The 23,643-nt window shown below is 37.4% G+C and overlaps 1 protein-coding gene across 9 annotated transcripts in view; it reads left to right on the forward strand.

The window, feature by feature from the left end:
- esrrga (estrogen-related receptor gamma a) overlaps positions 1-23,643 on the forward strand; it is a 143,961-nt gene that overhangs the window by 116,338 nt on the left and 3,980 nt on the right. For all 9 annotated transcript variants that reach the window (XM_035382099.1, XM_035382053.1, XM_035382027.1 and 6 more), the window contains one exon: positions 10,622-10,891. In XM_035382099.1, coding sequence (XP_035237990.1) covers positions 10,622-10,891 — 270 coding nt within the window. The remainder of the gene's footprint in view (positions 1-10,621; positions 10,892-23,643) is intronic.

Consider the following 23,643-nt stretch of genomic DNA (forward strand, 5'->3'; position numbering starts at 1 on the left):
CAAAAATCGAGGTCAACTGTGCCTGTTCAGCATTTTTATACATGCCACATAGCATGATAGGATGTTAATTGCTTAATGTAATATGGAGCAAGTCCATTCATAGATTTAAAAACTAATAACCACACTTTAAAATCAATTCTGAAATGACCTGAGAGCCAGGACAGTGATTTTAATATTGGTTATGTGTGTGCTGTTCTTTGTTTTGGATCGAACCCTGGTAGCAGCATTTTGTATGTGTTATTGCTTAGCAATTGTTTTCTTTGGGAGGTCAGAAAGTAGGGCATTACAATAATCCAGGCTACTAGTAATAAATGCACGCATTCGTTTTTCGGTGTCATCCTTGGAGAGAAATGAGCTGGCCTTGGCTGCATTCTTAAGGTGGTAAAAGGAAGATTTGGTAACACTTCTAATATGTGTTTCAAAATTTAAATCACAGTTAAAAATAACTGTGATTTGAATTGTAATTATTTTTGCAAAAAAAATTTGGCTTCAGGTATTGCTGTTAAAGATAGTGAATTTAGGCATACGATCAGTGTCACTTTTTGCCTTGTCCCCAATAACTAAATTCTTAGTTTTGTCTCTGTTTAGTTGGAAGAAGTTATGTCATGTCATGTATATATATATATTATTATTATTTTTTTTTTTTTCCACAAGAACTATTTGTTTGCACAACCACCACCAGGTGACAAATGTGGGCACAAATTCATTTCTGACTGTTAATACTTCGACCACGGGACTCACAAACGAACTGGAACAGCTGTGTGTGGTCAAATTACCGCCGCTCGTACTTTAACAGGAAAGAAGAGGAAAACACATTTTAGTGACAAGCTGTAAATAAGGACAGGTTGTACTTATTACTCATAACATTTATGTGGGTATTTGAGTGAAATGTACGTATATAAATGATTATTTATAGAAATTTGTGGTCAGACTGTGAAACTTAATAAAAATGAACAGATGAGGCCCGAACTCCAATTAATCACGCAAGATATTACAAATTATTTTATCCTTATTTTCAAGTCATACATGTTTTGGCTCCTGCCATCTTCAAGAGAAGAGTATTGCTCATACCATGTTTATTTCCCTCATGCAATATTTTTTTATAGTTTCTTATATTCTGAAATGCTTCGGAAAAAAATAAGTAAAAACACAAGTAGATGTTTCATCATTGTGCAATACAGTAAAATCATTACTGCACATGAACTTACTGCATATGAAACATCTTGACATCTGTTTTCACTACCACTTCTGCCCATCGAAGCCTTATTCCTCTCACTTAATAAAGGGCACATTTGTTTAGGGAAGTTGAGGCGCTGGTTTATCCTAGACTGACACTCACCTTACATGTGCAGATGAGTGTAGCTTGTCAATTGCTTTGTCCGCCATGTCAGGTTGCATCGGCCCGGGACAGGAGGGGGTGGCCTCTGTGATTGCCAGTTGAAAAAACGAGGCATTATCGTTCATTTTTGCCCTCTCTTATTAGTTTGATTACATTTGCAAATCAAATCAATCCATCAGACAGTAGCGAGCCGCATCCCGCAATTTGAAGGCCTAGTAATCTCCATCTAATAAGATGCAAATGTGTCACATCAGTAACCAATAAATCATTGGCGTGTCTTCGGCAATCATTAAACATCAGAATGAACAGTCAATTTTTAGTATTTTCAATTTGTGATATGCTGCTGGAATATAAAGATAGATAGATGTAATTACACAAACCAAACTCTATTTCAACTCATTTCAGACAGCAAATTTAGTGGAAGGTATAAGGAGCCTGTCATCACATCGCATTATTTCTGGAGGTTCATGCAAAGTTCACAGACAAGCATGAAATGGCCATCACCCTCCACCAACCCCCCGCCAAACCTCCCAACCCCCAAAATAGCAGTTCAGAAGGGGCATCCTTTCCATCAAAGAACAAGCAGCCAAGGAAATAGGATTGGATTGGAGCTGTCTGGCAGCTCTGAGGAATTATAATCGGTGTGGCACGCAGGAGGTATTTGAGACTGCAGGTTAAATAGGGATTCCCAGCATTAGAAGAAATGCTGGGCCAGATTGCCTCAGCCTCTGATATGCGCGTAATCACAATGTAAATTATTATTGATGCACTGGGATGACATAGGCATGCTCTGATGTACCCACTGTGTTTCTTATGAATAAAATGATTGAGCATATTTGAGCCATCTTTCCTGATAATTACAATATTCACGCGTCACACTGTATAGTTACCCATATTTTAATTTTCTTTTAGCTTTGACAAGTGTTGTGTAAATATGCTCTTCTCACATTGCCTGATGAAGTGCTGCACTTTCTAATGCATTATATTCATTTCTAATTGAAATCAGGTAAAAAGGAGAGGTGTTCTGTGTATAGTCATGAGTCAGATGTACAATTCCCTCCAAAAGTATTGGAACAAGAGGGGAAATAGTCCATGTTCAAGAAATCAGGATTTCAGATCAAAGAATGAATACGAGACAGAAGTAGACAACGTCACCTTTTACCTATGGGTTTTTTATGCATACACATTCTACCATTATGTAACAATAGCAGTTTTTGTGTTCAACCTCCCAGATTTAAAATGAACATAAGTATTAGGACAATAAGCTTAAGGTAAATTAAATAAGTGAAAAGGTCTGTATTTTGTTGCAAATCATTTGCTTACACAAAATTCATCAAGCCTCCATTCAATTGATATCACCAGACTCTTTGGTATGTTGCTTGTTGATGCAACAATATTTCCAAAAGTATACCTTGAAAAAAATGTGACGTTGTGAACTGTGAATCAGACAAATTTATCTAAATTTCAATTTCTTGTGTGTACAACATAGAATTTCTGTTTTTTGTGTGTGTGTGTGTGTGTGTGTGTGTGTGTTCTTGTCCCAAGGGCAATGTAAGGGCCATAGGTATTATGTTAAATAGATTCTGAAAACTAGAATTTTGTATTTTTCTATTTCCCTGCCCATAGTTTTCTGTTAGTCAAATGCCACATTCCCCTCTCCCAATTTTTCAAAGGCTCTCAAACAAGCACTTTCAAGCCAGCGTTTTAAATACAGCTAATCTTCTTTAAATTACTATTTAAGTTAGGATGTGGTTCTGAAAATTTAAAAAACTCCCCCATAATGGTTAGATCTATTCTCTCCTTGTGTTCTGTCACTATCAGCTTCATTCAAATTAAAATTCAGATTCAAATGCAAATGTGCTTCAGAAAGAAAGGTCCACTGGAAAGTCCAGAATATTCTGTGTTCATGCTCTACTGCATTTTACATTTGTTCCTTTTCTCAGTTTTGTTAGTTTCTACTGACAGTGTCTCTTTATCTCTATTTCTATTTTTTATTGCTCATTTAACAGTGCTTCCACAACAAAGTTCACACCTGGCATGTCACTGCAAGCTTGAAGAACCTGCAGCCTTCTGTTTAGTCATTGTGTGTGTGTGTGTGTGTGTGTGTGTGTGTGCGCGTGCGTGTGTGTAGGTGTGTGTGTGTGTGTGTGTGTGTGTGTGTGTGCATGCATGTGCTTTTGAGAGCAAATATGTATGTGTGTGATCCTGAGAAGATTGACTCCATTTTATAATTTAGAATTTGTTCCTTTATTGTATTATATTTGGGCTTGAATATAGTTGTCTCCCTCAAAATCTTGTAGCTTTTTATTTGGAAAGGGAGAAATGTGTACTCTGTTATGCCTAAATCTGAACACACAGACAAACGCCTATCCTTCAACCTTACCAAATGCCACACACTGCCAATCCACCCCCTCCTCCTCCTCCTAGCCCACGCCACACATTGTGGTGGCATTTGTGGCCTGGATTTATAGTTTGTCTTTATCTGTTGCTTCATCTGTGGCTAGCTATTACAGCTGCCCAGCCAGGTTATTGTTTGGGCCTGATAGATCTGTGTGTAGTCCATCAAAGGAGAGCTGTGTGGCTAGAAAGCCATTGGGCCTGCCTGATGATGAAATACGAGCTATCAGCCTCAGTAATGGCTGTAAAATTTCATAATTACACGGCCTTTATTACATTGCATAATGACCCTGAAGCAGTATGGAACAATTAATTAAGATTTTCAGCCATGGCTTTTTCAGAAATTAAAAGGTGCTCATTTCTGTGGAATGGGGTAATGTCTTCTCTTGAAAGCATTAAGGCATGCTTAAAGCGGGCTCCACTCTCTTTTATTAAAATCCCATTTAGATTACAGGGTGTTTGTTGTGCAGAATGCAGGAATCTCTGTGTCTTCTGTTTGACTTTACTACCACATCTGTCAAACAGGAAATAAAGAGAAATACTATATGTAGAATACAATACATATGTCATTTCAGAGAGTGCTTAAATGATCATAAGTCAATTAATTTTGTTTTATAATGTATGTGAAATATATTTTATGAAATATTGTAGTTCTGATATTTTCAAAGCTTGGATTGAGACAAATCAATAAATTTGGACCGCAGCTGTCAGTTGATTATTTATATATTCATCCCATTTAGAAAAAGTATGCATCCGATAAATAAAATTACTGGAGAAAACACATCCCATGCAAGGTTTGTACTTCAGATCTCTCTTAACAAAATTCCTTCATGATATGCATCATTGAAAAAGATAGACTGCAAGCTGTTTCCTTATTTATTTTGGGGGAAACGAGTGTGAATGGCACCATCATAAACCAGAGCATAATGAATTAACAGCAGCATGCTAATACAACCCTAAACCCGTTCGTCTCTTCAGAAGAATTACAGCCTCTCTCACTGAGCTTGTTTGGTGGGCCCCTGAGGAATCACTGGCAGCTACTTGCCGCTCAAAGTAGAAAACCCCTGTGAGGCAGTGCACGCCAAAAGAGCCTGTCGCCGCGACACGTAAGCTCCTGAGCCTTGTACATACAATGCTAATTCCCCTAATAGGAATTTTGCAAAACCTGTGTCATTCTTGCAAACATTAGGAGAAGCTAAAATGCAGAAGGAAACGTGTATAGATCATGGAGAATATGGCAGAGGAATTTAAAAAGACAATTTGCTCACAACCCTGCAGTGGACAAGAAAATAGGCAAATGTCTGGATTCAATCAATATTTATCATTAATTGTTCATTTAAAATAGATGCAAAATTTTTCTTCATGAACAAAGTTTGGCACAAATGCAAACATACATTTTTGTCACAGAACTCATTAAACAATTTCTTGAATAAAAAATAATGCTTTAATTTAATTGTGAGTTACAGTTAAGGACAAGTGATAACTGAGTCCAAATTTTCACTTGGTGGTGTGCTGACCAGGTGCCCTCTTTTTCTAGAAATGAAAATATCTCCCTAGGTGGGATTTTTAAATTCCCAAAAATGTCAGGGATTTAGGTTTGCTTGTTCCATAATGAAATGCCCTTTTTTTTGAAAAACAAAAAATGGTCACACCAGTCAAAGGAGAGAGAAAAGAAAATGACATTTCATGGAGCTGAGCCATTTAATGACCTACTGTATCTTTTTCTCCGGTCTTTGGTAAGAAGATTTACTCACAGGGAAGTGTAATTCTCTGAGAAAGGAGCAGGTGTGATATGTTGTACCATCTTTGTACCATTAACTATCTACCTAAAAAATAATTTCATCTGAACTGCCTTCATAGCAAGTTGTTTACTGCTGCATTAACATTGCCTACAAACCCCAATATGGTTGCTAGCTCTCTTCAAATTGACTACTGAACTGTGGTGATAGTCATTTAAAAGAATTAAATAGATCAGAGGATTTTAACTTTCCAAATATCACCTGCAATTAAATATGTATAAGATGATCCTAGCAAACGTAAGTTGTGAATAAATAAATAAATAAATAAATAAATAAATAAATAAATAAAACAAAACATTTCGGTACTTTTCAATCTTTTGCCACCTCTGATAGATTGTCACCTGGCTACTAGCTGTAGCCTCTGTTAGTGCGTGAAAATGTGTGAAATTGTACATCCCTGTGTCAATATGAAAACCCACTGGGATCCATGCTAAACTCACCCAACCCAAGATGCTCTCATCAGCAAAAGTGGGAGAGCAGTTACAGATCAAGGTCAAATACTCTTCTTTCCAGACCACAACCACATTGACAACTGTGTTTGCCAGCATGAGACATCATTTAGGCAAGCTCTCACTGTGATGACAATTCGATGAAAATGACAGAGGGGCCTGGGAAAGGGGGTAATTAAAATGTAAATATTGATATTTTATTATTTGAAATGGCTTTCCAGCACGGCTTGTAATGTCTCTCCATCTGGGCGTCACTTGGTAGTGGTCACTTTACTGCAGCCCTGGGACCAGGCCAGACAGGCCTGCCTCCATCCCACTGTAATGTCAAAATGCTTGTTGCAGCTTAATTTTGATATCTAATTAAGTGGAAAAGTACAGTCCATACAGTAATCTGAGGCATCTTAACCAGCTGCCTGGGTATATTTAGAATTAATCTCCACTACGAATCGCTTCTAATGTAAGCAATTAAGAGTCTGCCGATTGCTAATTATGTGCATTAGAATCAAGCAGCTCTTTGTGATTAGTTGACGATGGTGCATCCTTTCTCCCCCTGGGCGAGTGAGAAAATCCAGGCAAGAAAAATTGAGGTTTATAAAACAAATATTCACTGAGAAAAAACAATCCCATTCCTCTCCCGTCTCTCCCTCACTCTCCCGCTCTCTTTTTCTCAGTGTGTGATGAAGTGGGAGATAAGTACCATCACAAGGCCATTATTTTTTGTTAATTATGATCTGCCCAGATTCACAGCACAAATTTGCCACCTCAGTTTTTCACAGGGCCTGGATGAAGACTTTTGAAATAAACATCTATTTATCTCTTTAAATGTTAGTGTTCTTTTCACTAAAATTATATATATTTTAGTTTGTTTATTTATGTTTCATTAGAACATTAGACTGAATGAATTTGCAAGCTGACACCAGGCACCATACAGCAATTATTATGAACATGTTGTATGAAATTACTAATAACTGTTAAATATGTACTTTACATTATATACTCTGTTATTCTATCACTAAAAACAAATTATTCCGCATTTGGAGACACCCCCTGGGAATGGTTGTTTTTAAGATTTATTCCCTTTAATTGAGATAAAGAGCAGGATGGACTCCTGTATAACTGATACTCTATTTTATAGGATCAGGTTAGCCTGTGTCTAGTGAGGTATTCTGCTGTGATAGGTGAATATTTGCTTAGCTGATAACACATGTCTCGAATATGGCTGTGCTAATGCATTTCTCACCCTTCCCATTTCACACCAGCACTATTTTTCATTCATTTTTTCCTGACTATTGTTTAGTGGACTTGAAAGGTGGTTATGTGATAAAAGCAAAGGTTTTTCTGTATTACAGCACCAGTCATTGCATACTTCTCATGTCTCCCTTGGTGATCCTGTCCTCTGGGGGGCAGACCTGAAAGGCTGTTGTAAACATAAACCTTTGATTGGTTTCTTTTTCAGTTCTGTAATACCATTTTATTCCACCAAGCACATTTAAACAATGTCTCCAGTAGGTGGCATGGCTTGTGCATAGAGCAGGTAAAGTGTGGGCACGGCAAGAGCTGTCTGATCACACTCTGGGAGTAAATGGACAGTGAGGTGAAGCAGAGACTTGGCAGGACCTTTTCTCTCAGTATGCCCTGGCATGCACAGGGTCAGGGTACAAAGCACATGTTTTGAATTGGTAACACAAGGTAGCGCTTTGTTCGTTGAGGTGATTTGTAGTCAATTAGTGTAAATACAAACAAAAAAATCAGGAGGAAGTAGTTTTTTGTGACAATACAATTAATATGTTACACAATGTGTTCAGTAACAGTATGTTACTGAAGCTGAAAGCTTTGAGCGCTTGGATGGACTGATTGACACATATATTCCTCTCTTAAGGCTCCTCCTATTCTTATTGTGTATGTTTGAAATTATTTATTTAACGCTATATGTAATAAATTGACTCCCATATTTGGCCACTTCTGAAGCCTGGCTCAGCCTCCATTTTTGTCTTGTTGAGGTTAATTATCTTTCAAAGAGATATGAGTTGAAAAAGCATGTAAATCCTTAAAAAGGTTTTAACGATACAGAACAATTCCTAATAATTTGTTAAGTGCATGTCAGAGACTATTTAACTTTATTTAATTCATAATAAGGAATCTGAATGCAAATATTTACCAAAAATACTTGGAAACAAAGACATGTCAAATATTCAACTGTCAGTCAGTGCTCATGCAAAATCTTTTTTCATTCACCCTGTAGCGACTGGTGTGGTATGTAAGTGTCAGATCAAGGGGTCTGTGAAGATGAGGTGAAGGCTGCCCTGAGGTGGTGTGGAAGGGGTGAGGGGTGGTGCACCATGAGGCCCACTCCATGCTGCTCTCAGCGACACAAACATGCAATAAGAACAAATTTGGCCGATGCACAGGCCAGGGGAGTGGCAGGCCAGGCGCCGTGAGGCCCATTGTTGAGGTGTCCTTCCCGGTAGGGGTTAACTCTGCAGCCAATTCCCGTTCGCACAGCATATCACAGATGGATGCTCATTCCTTTTGAACACCAGCAAAGGTTTTTTTTTTTTTAAGATGAGCCATCAGATATGATTTCTTAGCATGCCCTTCACACTTCCAGTGCTTAGCCTTTTCTGTAAGTTTACAGCAGAGTGCATCAGTTGACTCTGAACAAGGTGGGGAGGGGGGTGTATGGGAAAGATGGAGGGGGGGAAGGTTTGGGCAGATGAAGAGCGCCGAGTGCTTCAGCCTGTCTGCTGGAAAAAAGATTCAAATGGGAGGGGTGGGATCGTCCGATGATTACACACAGAATCAGATAATTCCAGTGTATCGCTCATATGAGGAAATTTTTTTTCTGTTTTTACCACCAAATTTAAAAAAAGAAAATAAATAAAATAGAGAAAACAGAATTCCCCCTTAATTAATGTATGGGGAGGTCTATAATTCTCACTGCAATCATTCAATTTAATGCACAATACCAACAAAATATTTCCCGCACTGAATTAAGATTGAGAGTGAAGAGTTGGTGGAAGCAGAGGAATTGTTGACACAAAGCAAAATAGATGCTAGATTTCACTGCCACTGAGGTTGGTCAGCTAAACTTGGTTCCTCTGATCTTTTCAGCTGCACAGTAGAGATGATAAATGTAATTACAGTTCAAATTGTTGGATCTTTATTTAAAATGAAATGGCAGTGATGAAAAAAGGGGGCCCACATTGCAACTTTAAAGTTGCTGTCACATTAACATCAATAAAGTGGCTTTTCTATCATCAGCAGTAAATACACATTGATGCTCCTTTTCTTTTCCACATCGATCCATCCATGAGAACGCAGATTTGTATCTGTTAATTAATGCGTACTGAAACAGCATTTGTATTAATCAGGTAGATAAGAAAAATTGGATGCCTGCGCTCACATATCAACCATTAAAAAACACTTGGTGCCAGATAAAAATCATTGATGGACTTCAATAAAAAAGTTCTTCTTTCCACTCAATAAACTAATCATCCCACTTTTAATTATTCAGCAGAGAGATGTGTGGAGATTGGGGAATGTGTAAATCTAATTATTTACTAACAATACTGCCTGGGATGGTGGGATGGTGCTGTCACAGGAAGATGCTCCTGGCAATGGGCTCTGTCCATCTGCCTCTCGGGGTATCCTCCATCCGTCCCTCCCTCCCTCCCTCCATGACCAACACTACCACCACTCCTCCCTCTCATGCCTTGTAGTTTCATACTTTTTTGACTACCTTCCTTCCCCTGGCCCCTCCTTGTTAGGAACCTGTGTGTGTGTGTGTGTGTGTGTGTGTGTTATATTGTGGGGGAAAGTTTCCTTTCAGCTTAACATCTCCTCCACCTTCTTATCCTACTCCACATTCATCCTTCCCCTTCATCTCCCTCCAGCTTCAGGACAAGCAACTGCATTGTGACAGAGCATGGCAATATTTTTAGCCATGCCAGGTCCCATCACAGATCACTTTACAAGAATGCAGCAGTCATGTATTAAAGACCCCCTTAAGAAATTCTCCTCTAATCCCTTTTGATGATTTTATTAAGTAGTAGTGGATGTCCCTGCCAACTGGCACTCTGGAGTTATACCAGCAGGCCAGGAAAAGCACCAACTGTTCCATGCTGTTCCACGGCTCCTAATGAGATCAGAGATGTTAACAGTTTGAGATAATAAATTAGCAGTTGTTATAAACAATAGCCTGAGACCTATGCATAATGAGCTCCTTGCCATTAGTGATCAAGTCAGGAAGAGACAAAAAATGAAGCGATTTGGTGAGCGCAGGCACAAGCTTCCCATGACAGGGCTCCCACCATACCAGATGTTGTTGAATATCTCTCAATCCCCCCTAAATTACAGCACCGGTGGTCATTTTAGGATAATTTCTTGTTTTCACTTTTATGTTCCTCTCTCTAATGTGGAGGACAAATTGGGGGGTGGGGCGGATGGGCCGGGGTTGGAGGAGTGAATCCAGTGTTCCAAACTTCCCAAAACTGCACTGTTCGTTCCTTTACTGCCTGATACACTGTGCCTTAATTACAGCTTTTTTTAATGGTAGCAGTATTTAATCATATAAACCAAATGTCATTGTGCCTTGCGCATGACCATGTCCCTGTGTTTATTGTTCTTTCCAATCCCAGGTTTCTCGACTCTTTCTCTGGCAGACCAGATGAGTTTACTGCAAAGTGCATGGATGGAGATCTTAATCTTGCGTGTGGTGTACCGCTCGCTGTCCTTTGAGGATAAGCTGGTCTACGCTGAAGACTACATCATGGATGAAGACCAGTCCAAACTGGCTGGCTTGCTCGACCTCAACAATGCCATCCTGCAGCTGGTAAAGAAGTACAAGAGCATGAAGCTGGAGAAAGAAGAGTTTGTCACCCTCAAAGCTATAGCACTAGCTAATTCAGGTTGGAACATCATCTTTTATTGCAATTTTGGTGGGAGAGGGAATTTTCTGGACTTCTTATTTGTTGCTACCTCTAAGCAGGGCCATGTGCAGACACTTAGAGGGGCAAGGGCCATGGGCAATAAAAGGGGCACACCCTCCCCCCCCAACTGCACACACCAGGATCCCATCCAAAGTGACACCTACTACAAATTCATTGGACCGTCATTCGGCCATATTTTTCTAGAAAATATAGAAAATTAACATCTGCATACGTGAGATGAGGCAAAATACCAAATTTTGTACAAATCGGTAGATTTTTGCAGGAGAAGTATTTTAAGTGTTTTTTTTCTTCTTTTTTTTTTCAAAAAAATTGAAATGCAGAAAATCCAGTATGGCACCATTTATGGTTCCTTGAGGCAAATTATTTCCTCATGAGAGGGACCTGTGCACCAAATTTTGCGACTCCAGGGCTAAGATGCTGAAGTTGTGTATTTAGACAAATTGACTATGCATCTATTAAATTGTATGATATTAATTTATATAACATCACATCATGAATACCTGTGTTTTTAAGGCCACTACTCTCAGCTTTGAAGCAGGTCTTGTGCACAGTACGCATATCTTGTGCTTTGAATCAAGTCGAGTTGCTGAGACATTTTTCTTCTTAGTTAGGGTGCAGCTACTTTTTGAAAAAAAAGGGGTGTTAAGAAACCTGTCGTCCATGACTATCCGTGCCTTTATATTATATGATGAACGTGAGTTATTTTTTTAAATTCCATTTAAAAGGGCACTTTAGGACAGCCAGGGTAAAAGGGGAAAGGAACTCATGCTACAGTTGTTCCCTACCTCTGCAAGCGCCTGCCTCAGAGGGTGTTTTGAAAATATACGTCATTTTACATGAAGAACCTGAACCAAAAGGTCAATGAAATTAAGTTATATTAATTGCTACTTATTCACATATTTGTTTTTGTTTTTTTCTTTAATTATATTTACAATGAATGCAAATATGCAAGCACATTCATATACATCCCTCCATGTGAAAACAGCATATCCCAAAAGCATTACCATGGTCCTTTTAGCATTTGCATAAAGTTCACTTCAGATCCCTCTTTAATAAGGTGCCGATCATTAGGCACCTGGATGTCAATAACTGGCTCTGATGTTCTCCACCATTGACAGTCAGGCTGTGGCCTTGTATCTCCCTTTGTTTTGACCCTATCTTTGAACTTTATCTTGGTTGCTGGCCAGTAGTTTTCCCTTTAATTACAAGAAGGAAACTGTCAATAAAATCTGTTAAATGGAATGCAATGACCGGCCTGAATGGGCGTGCAGCTATTTGTTCAAATTCTACAGCGCTGAAAGTATTGACAGTTTGTTTTCTAGGGCCATATGTGACGATCAATCTCAGGCTGGGCTCAGCCACGCTGAAAAATGAAAAACCAGATTGCTTTTGCTTGCTTGTGGATGAAGGCTCACTATTTGGTGAGCCAGCAAAAGATGGGCTCTTCTGCCCCAAGTGTGCCCCGTGACATTTTTGAGAGATTATTATTTTTAACTTGTTTTGAACTTTTTTATTCACTATTAATGCACCAACAGGAGGGACATTGTTTTAAAGACAAAGCACATACTTTTTGCAGAGGAGCCTTATGGGAATTAACCATGTTTTTTATTAGGTAAAAGAGCTAGGTTATATTTGTAGACTCATTTAACAATAATCATTATTATAAGTGCACCACCGTTTGTACACAGGTTTTACCATTGTTGCTATCATTATTTTTTAGCTTATGAGCTTCAAAAAGGTTTTTTTTTTAAAAAAATAATAATAATAAACCTGTGAATCTTGTATTATTTATTAATAAGCTTTCCATTTAGCTGCATAATCTGTACCCCTTCACAAATAATGAAAAGAGTATCAATGCATTTTTTAATTTAAAAAAAAACATCAGTGACAATTATGACAAAAGCTGTTGAACTCAACCAACTCCATTCTGAAATGTGGTTGTTTTTAACAGCAGCATTGTTTTGCCAGCTATAAAACTGGATGATTATTCATTCCAAAATTAAAAAGAAAATGCAAAAGATAAATGAAAAAGGAAATTTAAAAAGGAACATGAAAAATAAAGATGGAGGATTATCCAGCCCAAAATTAAAATTGAATTAGAAAATTGAAAACTTTTTATTTTAATTTTCCATTTTCATTTGTGACTCAACATGGTAAAGGGGGATCCATGTACTTTCTGTTCAGTTCATATTCATTTTGAAATAACAAATTTAATAACAAAAAACAACTTGTTTTTGTTTACCGATGCATTGCTTTGGTTAGGTATTTTTTTCAGTTTTTAAAGCACAAACTACAGTCTGAATATAATGTTTTAGAATATTGGTCTAAATACTGATTTTGAGATTTCCATTTTGCACTTTAGCACAACTCATCTTATGACTTCAATGTTTAGGTACCGGCTAATGATATGAATTAGAGACACTGCCCCCTCCAGTCTATTCAGCTCAATGTATTTTGAGGGTGCTAATATAAAGTTAATAAATATCAATTTATTATTTTGTGGGCAGCGTATTGTTCGAAATCTATCACAATGTCTGTCGTATACTTATCTGTGGGTTTTGAACAAAGCACATTAGCAAACATATGGCCAATAAAAAGGTTGGAATTAAACCTCAAAATTGATCCAACGTCTTATCCTGCTGTTACTTAATGTTAGTTAGCAGACTAAATTCCATGGATTTTTTCCTGAAAATAAAACATCAGCATCATCAACAGCCTTGTGAATGTTATGCAATCCAAAGTTTTTTTTGGTGATCAAGCATCATGAACTCACAATAACTTGTGGCAACTGAAGAATAGGCCTTACTGTAGGCTACAATCTTCTTGCAAAATTGGTTTATTTGTTTCATTCAAGTAAGTTCCTGAGATACAGGAAAATATAACTCATAAAGTACTTGTATAACTACATCTAAGGAAACTGCACAAGAAAATGTATGATTTAATATTTGCCTAACGAATGTTAGCTAAAGTTAGAGTTGCCAGCAATGTGTGAATCCCTGTGGTTTGATAAAATTATATATAAAACGAATCCCTCCGTAAATAAATATCTACTGGACAGCAGCAAGCTAGCAAGCAAAATTGCAAGACATGTAATCTTTTACAACATTACAATACAAATATAGCTGCAAGCAGCGATGAGGGGGCCAAGCAGTCCAGCAGGGCAGAGTCGCCATTGCAACTTGATCGGATCATGTTAAAGGCGTGGCTGCAAGCACTGATAGCAAGTTTTATGTCAATTGACCAAAGATTGGGTCTAACTGAGATATGAGCTCACGTCCTGTTTGGGTCATTTGCCTTTGATTTGGCTGTAATGGATGAATGTTTTTGAAAATCAAAAATGTATCAGATAACTTTTTTGAGGGTTGGTCCGAAGATGATCTGTTTGGTGAAGATTGGGCAAACTTGGTGGCCTGTGAAAAATTTTTAAACCTTGGATTGGATATTGGATAAAATCCAATATGGCGGCTGCATCAATTAGGTTGACATGAGAAGTTGCCATGTCTTGGCCTTGGGACCTCTCACGGTATTACCAGACATGATTTTTTTTTTAAGAAAACACATCACCAGTTATTAGTCAAAACACATTTTTGCTTATTGCAGCGCCCGCCAGAGGTCAAATGATGGAAAAGATTTTGTTCTACCTCAAAATGGGGTCCCGAGTCCATGTACCAAGTTTGGTTTTGATACATCAAAGCGTTGCTGAGTTATGACCTCACTTCCTGTTTGGCAATTTTGCCGCCGATTTCGATTGGCTGTGACGGATGAACGCTTTTGAAAATCAAAAATCCATCTGATAACTTTTGTAAGGCTTGGTCTGAACCTCATCTGTGGCAAATTTGGCGAAGATTGGACAAAATTTGTGGCATTTGAAAAATGTACTTTTTCAGAAAATCCAATATGGCGGAAAATCCAATGTGGCAGAAATTGACATCAATGGATGCGTTGAACTCGGCTTGATCCAAGGAATCCAACGGTACCTCATTTTTTAAAATCGGGCATAAGGCTCAAAACTTACATGCATAAACGTACCTCCAATTTTTACCCGTTGGTGGCACTAGAGCGCTCGAGGTGGAGACATAAATATTGGTGAAAAAAATCATGGGACTGTCCCCAATCAGTGTGCCAAATTTCTAAACGTTTTACCATACAGTTCTAGGGGCTGCCATAGACACCCTAGCCAGAAGAAAAAGATGAAGATGCATAATAAGAAAAGGTAGAAACACAATGGGTGCCTACGCAGCTTCACTGCTTGGCCCCCAATTACAATTACATCACATGGCAGCACAATCTGACCTACCTAGCTAGTTGATAGTGTGTGACATGATTGGTTCACTAGACTAGCAAGTATACACATTGTTTTTTTTAAAAAAACATTTAATGTAGTATAATGTTCTATCTAGCTAGCTACATAAGTTACTTGTAATTCTTGTGTAATTGTCTACTCATTTCAGAGGGTTCAAAACAAGCATCCATGTCAAGAGAACTTTTACTGACTGACATCTGCTACTGCTAGTGCAGTTGAGTAACCATGGAAGTTCAAAGTACTTCATGGTCGTGCTCCATTTCTTAAGGATTCTTACTGTTATGTATGTCTTATAGGTATAATTAAGTTGAAAACATGACTGTAAGCTACTTAGTTTTGTGGAAATAGGCAGGAGTTTTTATTATAGTCTATAGGAAAACTAAGAGCTGCCGCACACACTCACGATGACTTAAAAGACAGCCTTTTTCATATTTTTGTTTCCCATTTTAGTGTTAAGAAAGGAAAATTGGAGATTCACAATAAAAAAGATAAGAATTAATGTTTTTCCTGCATATTTTTCATGAAACAAAAACTAGATTTTTTCACTATCCCTTTTTTAAATTTATTTATTTCAAAACATATATGAATTGAATTCAAGGCACATGGATTTGGGGTTGACATTGCGTTGCTCCCAACTTTACACTATGCTTAAAACACATTGTCAGATATGATATTGGTCAAACATGAGATACGCACAGATTTTGAATCTTGAAGTACTCACCTATCATCATTGATACCTTAAGTATCATAATGAGCAAACATGAAAAACAATGTGAAAACATGAAGTCGGTCACGTCTTCTTTTTTGATAGAAAAAACAAGCTATGCAAATAACATGCAAATAAAGGAAGGAATCAGAGGCATCAGGTACCAAGCATCTACATCCATCATTAAGAGAATCCTACATCGCCATGGCCTGAAAGGCTGTCGCGCAAGGAAGAAGCCCCTACTCCAAGACAAGCATAAAAAAGCCAGAATGAAGTTTGCATGTGATTATCAGGACAAAGACCTAGCCTTTTGGAGGAGTGTTTTCTGGTCAGATGAAACAAAAATGTAACTGTTTTGACATAATGATTAGTGCTATGTATAGAGGAAAAAGGATGAGGCTTTTAATTAGAAGAACAGCGTCCCAACTGTGAAGCATGGGGGTGGCAAAAACATATTGTGGGGTTTTTGCTGGAAAAGGGACTGGTGCACTTCAGAAAATAGATGGCATCATCAGGAAGGAGTATTATCTAGAAATACTGAAGCAACACCTCAAGACATCAGCTAGAGTGTTAAAACTTGGTCACAACTGGGTCTTCCAGCAGGACAATGATCCTAAGCATACCTCCAATGTTGTAACAAAATGGCTTAAAGGCAATAAAGTTAAAGTATTGGAGTGGCTATCACAAAGCCCTGACCTGAATCCCATCAAAAATGTGTGGACTTAACTGAAAAAGCATGTCCAAGCAAGGAGACTCACATATCAAGAATTACAATTTTAACTAGTTAAAACTGAATTCATGATATCAGAAATTGGTATTTTAACTATTTGAAATGATATTGTTGATATCAATAATTGATTTTATGATATCAGAAATTGGCATTTTGACTTGGTCAAATTCCAACTCCCATTGAAATGAATGAGAAAAACGTTTTCAATCTGACTAGTTAAGATAGAATTTCCGATATCAAGATTTGCCATTTTAACTAGTTAAAATTTAATTTCTGATATCAATAATATGCATTTTAACTAGTTAAAATCGAATTTCTGATATCAGAAATACACATTATAACTAGTTACAATTGAATTTCAAGAATTTGCATTCTAACTAGTTAGAATTTGAATTTGCAATATCTTCTAGAAATTAATTAAAGCTAAAACGACTTGCCATATAACTAGTTACAATTTAATTTCCAATATCAATAATATGCATTTGAACTAGTTAAAATCGACACGTTATGACTAGTTACAATTGAATTTCTGATAGCATGCTAACTAGTTACGGTTAGCTAGTTAAGAACACCTCTGTTTAAAAACCTATTGCTTACAAGCAAGCTAGCGGGGTTAATGCCACCAACCACCCCACATGGAATTCCTGGTCAGCAAGGCTTTCTCCGGTAACACTCACAGGACCTAGAACGCTAGTATTAAGTAACGAATAGCAATTGAAAGTGATTCTATTAATCATTTTTTACACATGTAGCACAATGTTTACAAGTACAGTATATTTACATGTAGGAATGACTGTTGAAAATTTGTGTGAACTTATGTTGAGTCCTTTTTTCATAAATTTCAAAAAGAAAATGAAAACTCAAAGTGGCAACCTGATTATGAAAAGTGAAAATATGCAATATTGAGGAAATACAGATGGGCTATGATTCTGAAGTTAAAGATTTTCTAACTCAGTGGTAACCAACCCTGTTCCTGGAGATCTACCATCCTGTACATTTTCACTCCAACCCTAACAAAGCACACATCTTTCAACAGATAAAGATCTTGTTGAGCTGCTAATTAGTAGAAAGAGGTGTGCCAAATTAAGGTTGAAATGAAAACCTACAGGACGGTAGATCTCCAGGAACAGGATTGGTTACCACTGTTCTCACTTATTTTGCAGGCTGCTTGTGATGTCTCAGACGTTTTACATTATGAATTAATTTTTTTATTTAGCCATTATTTAACTATGAATGAAGGTTAGGCAGGCCTATGGAATGATGTTTTCCATCTTTTGACCTTTCATGTGAGCAAGGAACAAATAACATAAGTCAGAATTAAACTATTTTACTTAACTTGTTTGTATATTATCCATTCTATAAGTACCAATGTCAATGACCTCAACACAGGTTTCATAATCATTAAAAAAATGGAATGAAAGAGGAAAATGCTCAGATCACAGATCTCATCCATTAAAACCAAGTGCCTCAAGTGCCTTGAGAGCATTTTGGAGTCTTATGTCAAGTTACCCATTCCCCAATAAACTGTTATCCCCTCATGAGTTATGGCTAACCCTAGTGTTTGTAAACTACCACTGTGCTCAACTTGTATGAGACCTGGACCCACCCTGCTTTCTTTGATTGATAGGAGGGCCACACCCCCTCATTTACATACAGCTTGAATGCAAAAATGAAAAATGAAAATTAGAAAGAAAATGAAGTTTTAAATTCTGAGCTAAATAGTGATCATTTCAATTTTCCATTTCATTTTCCTTTCACATTTTCAATTTTTATTTACATTTTTGGCTGAATAATCCTCCATATAAAACACTTTTTGGTCAAATGATGTCCCAGGATTTATTATTTCCAGGCCTATAGTTTTCTTCAGATCACCCCATGTCAATATAGGGTCCGTTTTTGTCTGCTTCTTCTTCTGCTCTCCCTCGACAAGCATGCTTTGCATGAGTTCAAAGATTTTCTACTTAGTGACCTTCTGGGGCAGAGGGCTGTGGATGCTTATGTGACTTGAGTGTGGATGCAGATGCCATGAAATAAGTAGTGTGTAATAATGTTTTGCCCAATTTTCTTACCATACGAGTTTTGAAGAATAGTGCTATTAATTAATTACCTAAATGCAAATCTTCCACATTATGAAAGCAACCCTTTAGGTATGCTTATGTGCTTTAAATTCCAAGAAGACAAATTAACAAGATTGGCTCATGCAAAAATACACATATTTATCTATGATAAAATGCTACATGATGCTCTCTAATGTTTATATTTGCATATTTTCCAGTGTAAGATTCTTAATGAAGGTCACCATCTAGAATAATTTATGTGCACACAATTATCTATTTTCAAATTCAATATAAACTCCACCTGCTCTACAATATGTGTATAGTTAGCATGTTCCACCATTCCAATCCAGTATATTTCAAAAGTCCTTATCCAAATCAGTGATTTGGTGAATTAATAGTATCAGCATAGCATTCACTTTCTGTGATGGAGAAGCAATGTTATTTTCAAGGCACAGACACCAAAATACATCTCTCCCAGGATCCTTGGCTTTCTGTGTATACTTCCAACATTGATAGTTAGATTGATAGCAGTGCTGGCGCTGCATCCTTCAAGGAAAGATGCAGGTAAGCACTTTCTCCCAGGAATTTCTGTTAGATCACAGGTCACTTTTCTGATACCCAAAGCTCATGTGACTGATGAATGAGGCCTCACTGTCTGAATTCAAGATGGGAGCACGGCATCCAGACAAAGACAGGCTGGAATATTGAACTGCAGCTCTGACCATACAGCGCCACCAAAAGCTGGGACACATTGACCCTAGTGTGAGACCAAACAGGAGGGAGCATTTGTGCTTTATCAGTACAAGCAGTACAGGTCTTATGGCAATTGCCACCACACATCCACATCTTGTAATAACTAAATATTTCTGTGCGTTTCTCTGACATTTTTACAAGACAACAGCAGTCAGCCCAAAGATACTGTTCACAGTAGAGTCTGTACACATCTCTTTCAAATAGGTCCAGCTGAGCAGCATCAGTGCTGTTTCATATCTTGCCCCTGAGCTGTTCTTTTATGTTCTGCATTTATAGGCCCAAGGGGAATCTCTGCCATTTACAGAATTAAATATTTGTGTGCTTTCAGCTGGTGGACTAAAAAACACAAGTACGGTGACCAGACTTGTTGCTGTGTACTGTATATCTAATGAAAAACATGTTTTCAACGTACAAAAATAATGGCAAGTTACTCACACATACAAAGCACTGTCTATAAGTCATTAATTCAAACCTGCCAAAATCTACGACTGCTATTAAAAGTTTTGATATCAAAATTACGCCAAGTTACTGTACTACAAACAATATTGGCTATCTTGCATCACACAAATTAAACAAATTAAACAAGCTGCAACATGCTACCCAATGTTTCATAAATTGTTTCACTTGGCTCTTTTGAAAATGGAAGTGTTTTTAATGAGCTATTGGACAGAACAGACCGACTAATTGTTTGTATGTCGGTAGTAGATCTATAGGACTAGCTAACATGAATTTATAAATATTTTTTAAAATGTATTTAAACCTTTATTTAACCAGGGAAGGTCCCATTGAGATTAAAAATCTTTTTTTCAAGGGAGCCCTTGTCCAAATATGGCATTGCAGGTTTTAAACTACAGTGTAGTTAAAAAGTAGTTATCAGTACAGGGTCAGTGGTGAATGGGAACAGTTTTTAGTTAAGATAACTGGACATACCTGGAGTGAAATCATTATCTTTCAGCAGTTTCTATATGACAGGTAACATCACCTACTGGACCGATATTAGATAATTCCGAAAGCGTCTGTCTGTGTACTAGCATTATACAGTCGGTCTGTCGTCACCTTAGCAAGGTAGCTAACGTTAAACACGGTGAAAATTCCAAAAGCGGATCTGTCTAAAGTCTGGGTGTATTTATTTGGATTTCAGAAATATAAATGAGTTTTCCGCAAAGATTGTACAGATGCAAAAGCAAGAGTTCTAATGTTTTATTTTTAGTTAGCCAGCGAGCCAGTGGTAATGAGTTTGAGATTTGTGTCAGCTGGAGGGTGGATTTGATGTCTATCAGTCATGTAAAAAGTTCCCAAGGCAAAGGCAGTAGCCAGTAAGCTACGAGAGAAAGAGACATCAGAGCTGCAAAGATTTAATGTTTTAAACTTGTATATACGTTAATTTTGTGTCTGTATCCAATGTTTTTATTGGTTGATGTATGAAAAAAAGACCAATGGGGAGACACATTCTTTGTGGGCTAGGGACATTTCAGGCAGGAAAAAGAAGAAGGAAAAACTGCAAAATCCCCTAAGTTTGGGACTTTATTGTGTGGACGTTTGAAGTTGTTTGCGATTTCTGTCTGTTGAAATGGGGTCATAAGGTACAGGAATTAATGTTTTTAAGGGCTGAGAGTCTGTGGTCATTGTGGTTATTTCTGCAGGGAACCCTGAAAAGTGCTGTATAGGTAAGGGGCATGCCGCCCCACCAAGCCGTAGCCATGACTTGGCGAGATGGCATACCTGCCATTCGAATTCCTACCAATTTTTGTTTTTTATTCCCTCAAGTAATCTAAAAAATCAAATCTAATTACCAAGAAATATAACAATTAGCTTATTAAATCTGCATTACAATTTTTAGCAACTTTTTCTTAGCTGTAACTTACACAAACATTTAAACATCTTTGCATAACAGCCCAGTGCTCAATTCCAAGTAGAATGATATTAACCCCTTAGCGCAGTGGTGTCAAACTCGTTGCCATGGAGGGCCGTGTGTATGCAGGTTTTCATTCCAACCAATGAATGCTGCCTTAATTGAGTCCAATTACTCATTCAGCCATATGCGTTTAACTGCATTGAAGCACAGAATATAAGAAAATTTTTATTTAGACAATGCGGGTCACCATAGACGTCGGGTCACCATTGTGCACAAACCTGCATCCCTAATTCAGCAAATAATTTAACTAATTATATAATCAAGATCTGAGGCTGGAATGAAAACCTGCATACACACGGCCCTCCATGGCAACGAGTTTGACACCACTGCCTTAGCGCACATGCCAAATCTTGCCAATCTTTGCCCATTTAGGGAGTACCCTATTTAAAGCCTTATAACTGCAGATGTGAACACCACAGAGACTTGAAAAATGGCTTAAATGAAGCAGCATTTGTACAATTTACAATACTAATGCAGATTAGTTTATATTCATAATTTTGGAAGAAATAAAGTGCCACAAATGCAATTGTCTAGACAAAAAATCAAAAATGAATTTGCACTTTTTTAGTTTGCAATGAAATACTGAGAGATTGCATATATACAGCAGGTTGATATATGTGTATACATGTGCTGGATCAAAAATGTCTTGACCACAAGTTCATAAAATCTAAGGGTGAATATGTAGAACTACTATAGATTTATGAAGAAAAAACTAAGCAGTGTACCCAGCATCTCCAAATCTATCCAAATTGTCTAAATTATGCATTGCTGTAAATCACAACATATTCACGTATTTCACTGCAAATCAACTGCTTTGTCTCAAGAAACTCACTGTTTTTAAGTGGGAATCACAAGCTTTCCATCAGTACAGTGGTCTAAAATATCCAGGGGTCCAAAAACATATCCAAAATCTCTCCAAAAATGAATAAAATGCTTTTTGTCCATTATAAAGCATATAAACGAGCCCCTTATGAAGTTTTAAAATGGAACATTGCTGTCAGGTTAAAAAATAATGCAAAAATATTGTCACACAATGCGGTACAGTACCTAAATGTGTAATAATTAACTCTTGTATGTATTTCTATACTGTGTACTCTCATATTTTTTCTTGTATGGGGATGGGACGACATGAAAACAATTTTCAACCGTTCACCACATTTTGGCAATGCTCCAACTCTCGCGTCATCACTGTTGCATGCTTCACAAAAATTATTACACTACTAACTAAGGCTTAAATTGCAGTGACATATCCACATTATATAATACCACTAACCTATTTAAAGACACTCAATTTCAAAAATAACATATATAACCAAAGTATTTCGAGCAGTAATACTTACATAGCAATGATGAAATCTTATCTGTTTTCAGTAGATGGAGACAGAGACAGGAAATCATGATATAGTTCTATCCGCTCCTGTCTTACACCAGAAAACTATGTCAGCTAGGTCTATCAGCAAACATATGGCTTAGCTATGCTCAGAAGTCCTCAATAATAATAGTATTTTCCAAGAAATTTCAAAAAATCGTTGACAATGTTTTGTTAGCAGCGTCTTTTTTTTTACTGCTACCACGTGAATGCGTAATTGAATGCGATAAGAAAATTTCCGGTTATGCGGACCTATAAAACGCTATTCCAAAAGGAAAATTAGACATGTTTATACATCGTTAGAAAGGTTATACTCTCACCTACTGAATAAATGAATTGTCAATCAAGCCAAACTGTACTAAAAAGGGCGACGACACCGTAAACAACAGGTGTGGTATTATGCACAGCTATTTTGGAAGGTACCCAGGCATCACACATGCGCGTATATTTCCCAAACGGATTGTCCAAAACAATATATGACCGCTCAGTCTCAAAAGGGACATCTCTATGCGTAAAACCAATGGTAAGGTTGTATATTTATTCAACATTTAGTCCCAGATATTGACTGTAAAATGACATGGTATCATTTAAAAAAACTTTTTCGTGTTTATTTCGTTATTCAGTGAGCAGCGTTTTCACTGCTGTATAGGCATATTTTAGGGCTATTGGCGGGTTTATCTTGTTGCTATGACGAAGTACGATTTTTTAGTGGTGAAAGAATATTTTTATGAATACCAAGATAGACAATATTGTTCATTATGTCAAGGGTGGGGGTGTTTTCTAGATGAGACTGCAGGGAGGGGGTGCGTGTTAAATGAACGACCAGAGCGACAATGGTGGCACTGCGAAACTCCGTATTCGGCATAGTTGTGGTGTA

The sequence above is a fragment of the Anguilla anguilla genome, chromosome 1, assembly GCF_013347855.1.
Source record: "Anguilla anguilla isolate fAngAng1 chromosome 1, fAngAng1.pri, whole genome shotgun sequence".
Classification (NCBI taxonomy): domain Eukaryota; kingdom Metazoa; phylum Chordata; class Actinopteri; order Anguilliformes; family Anguillidae; genus Anguilla; species Anguilla anguilla.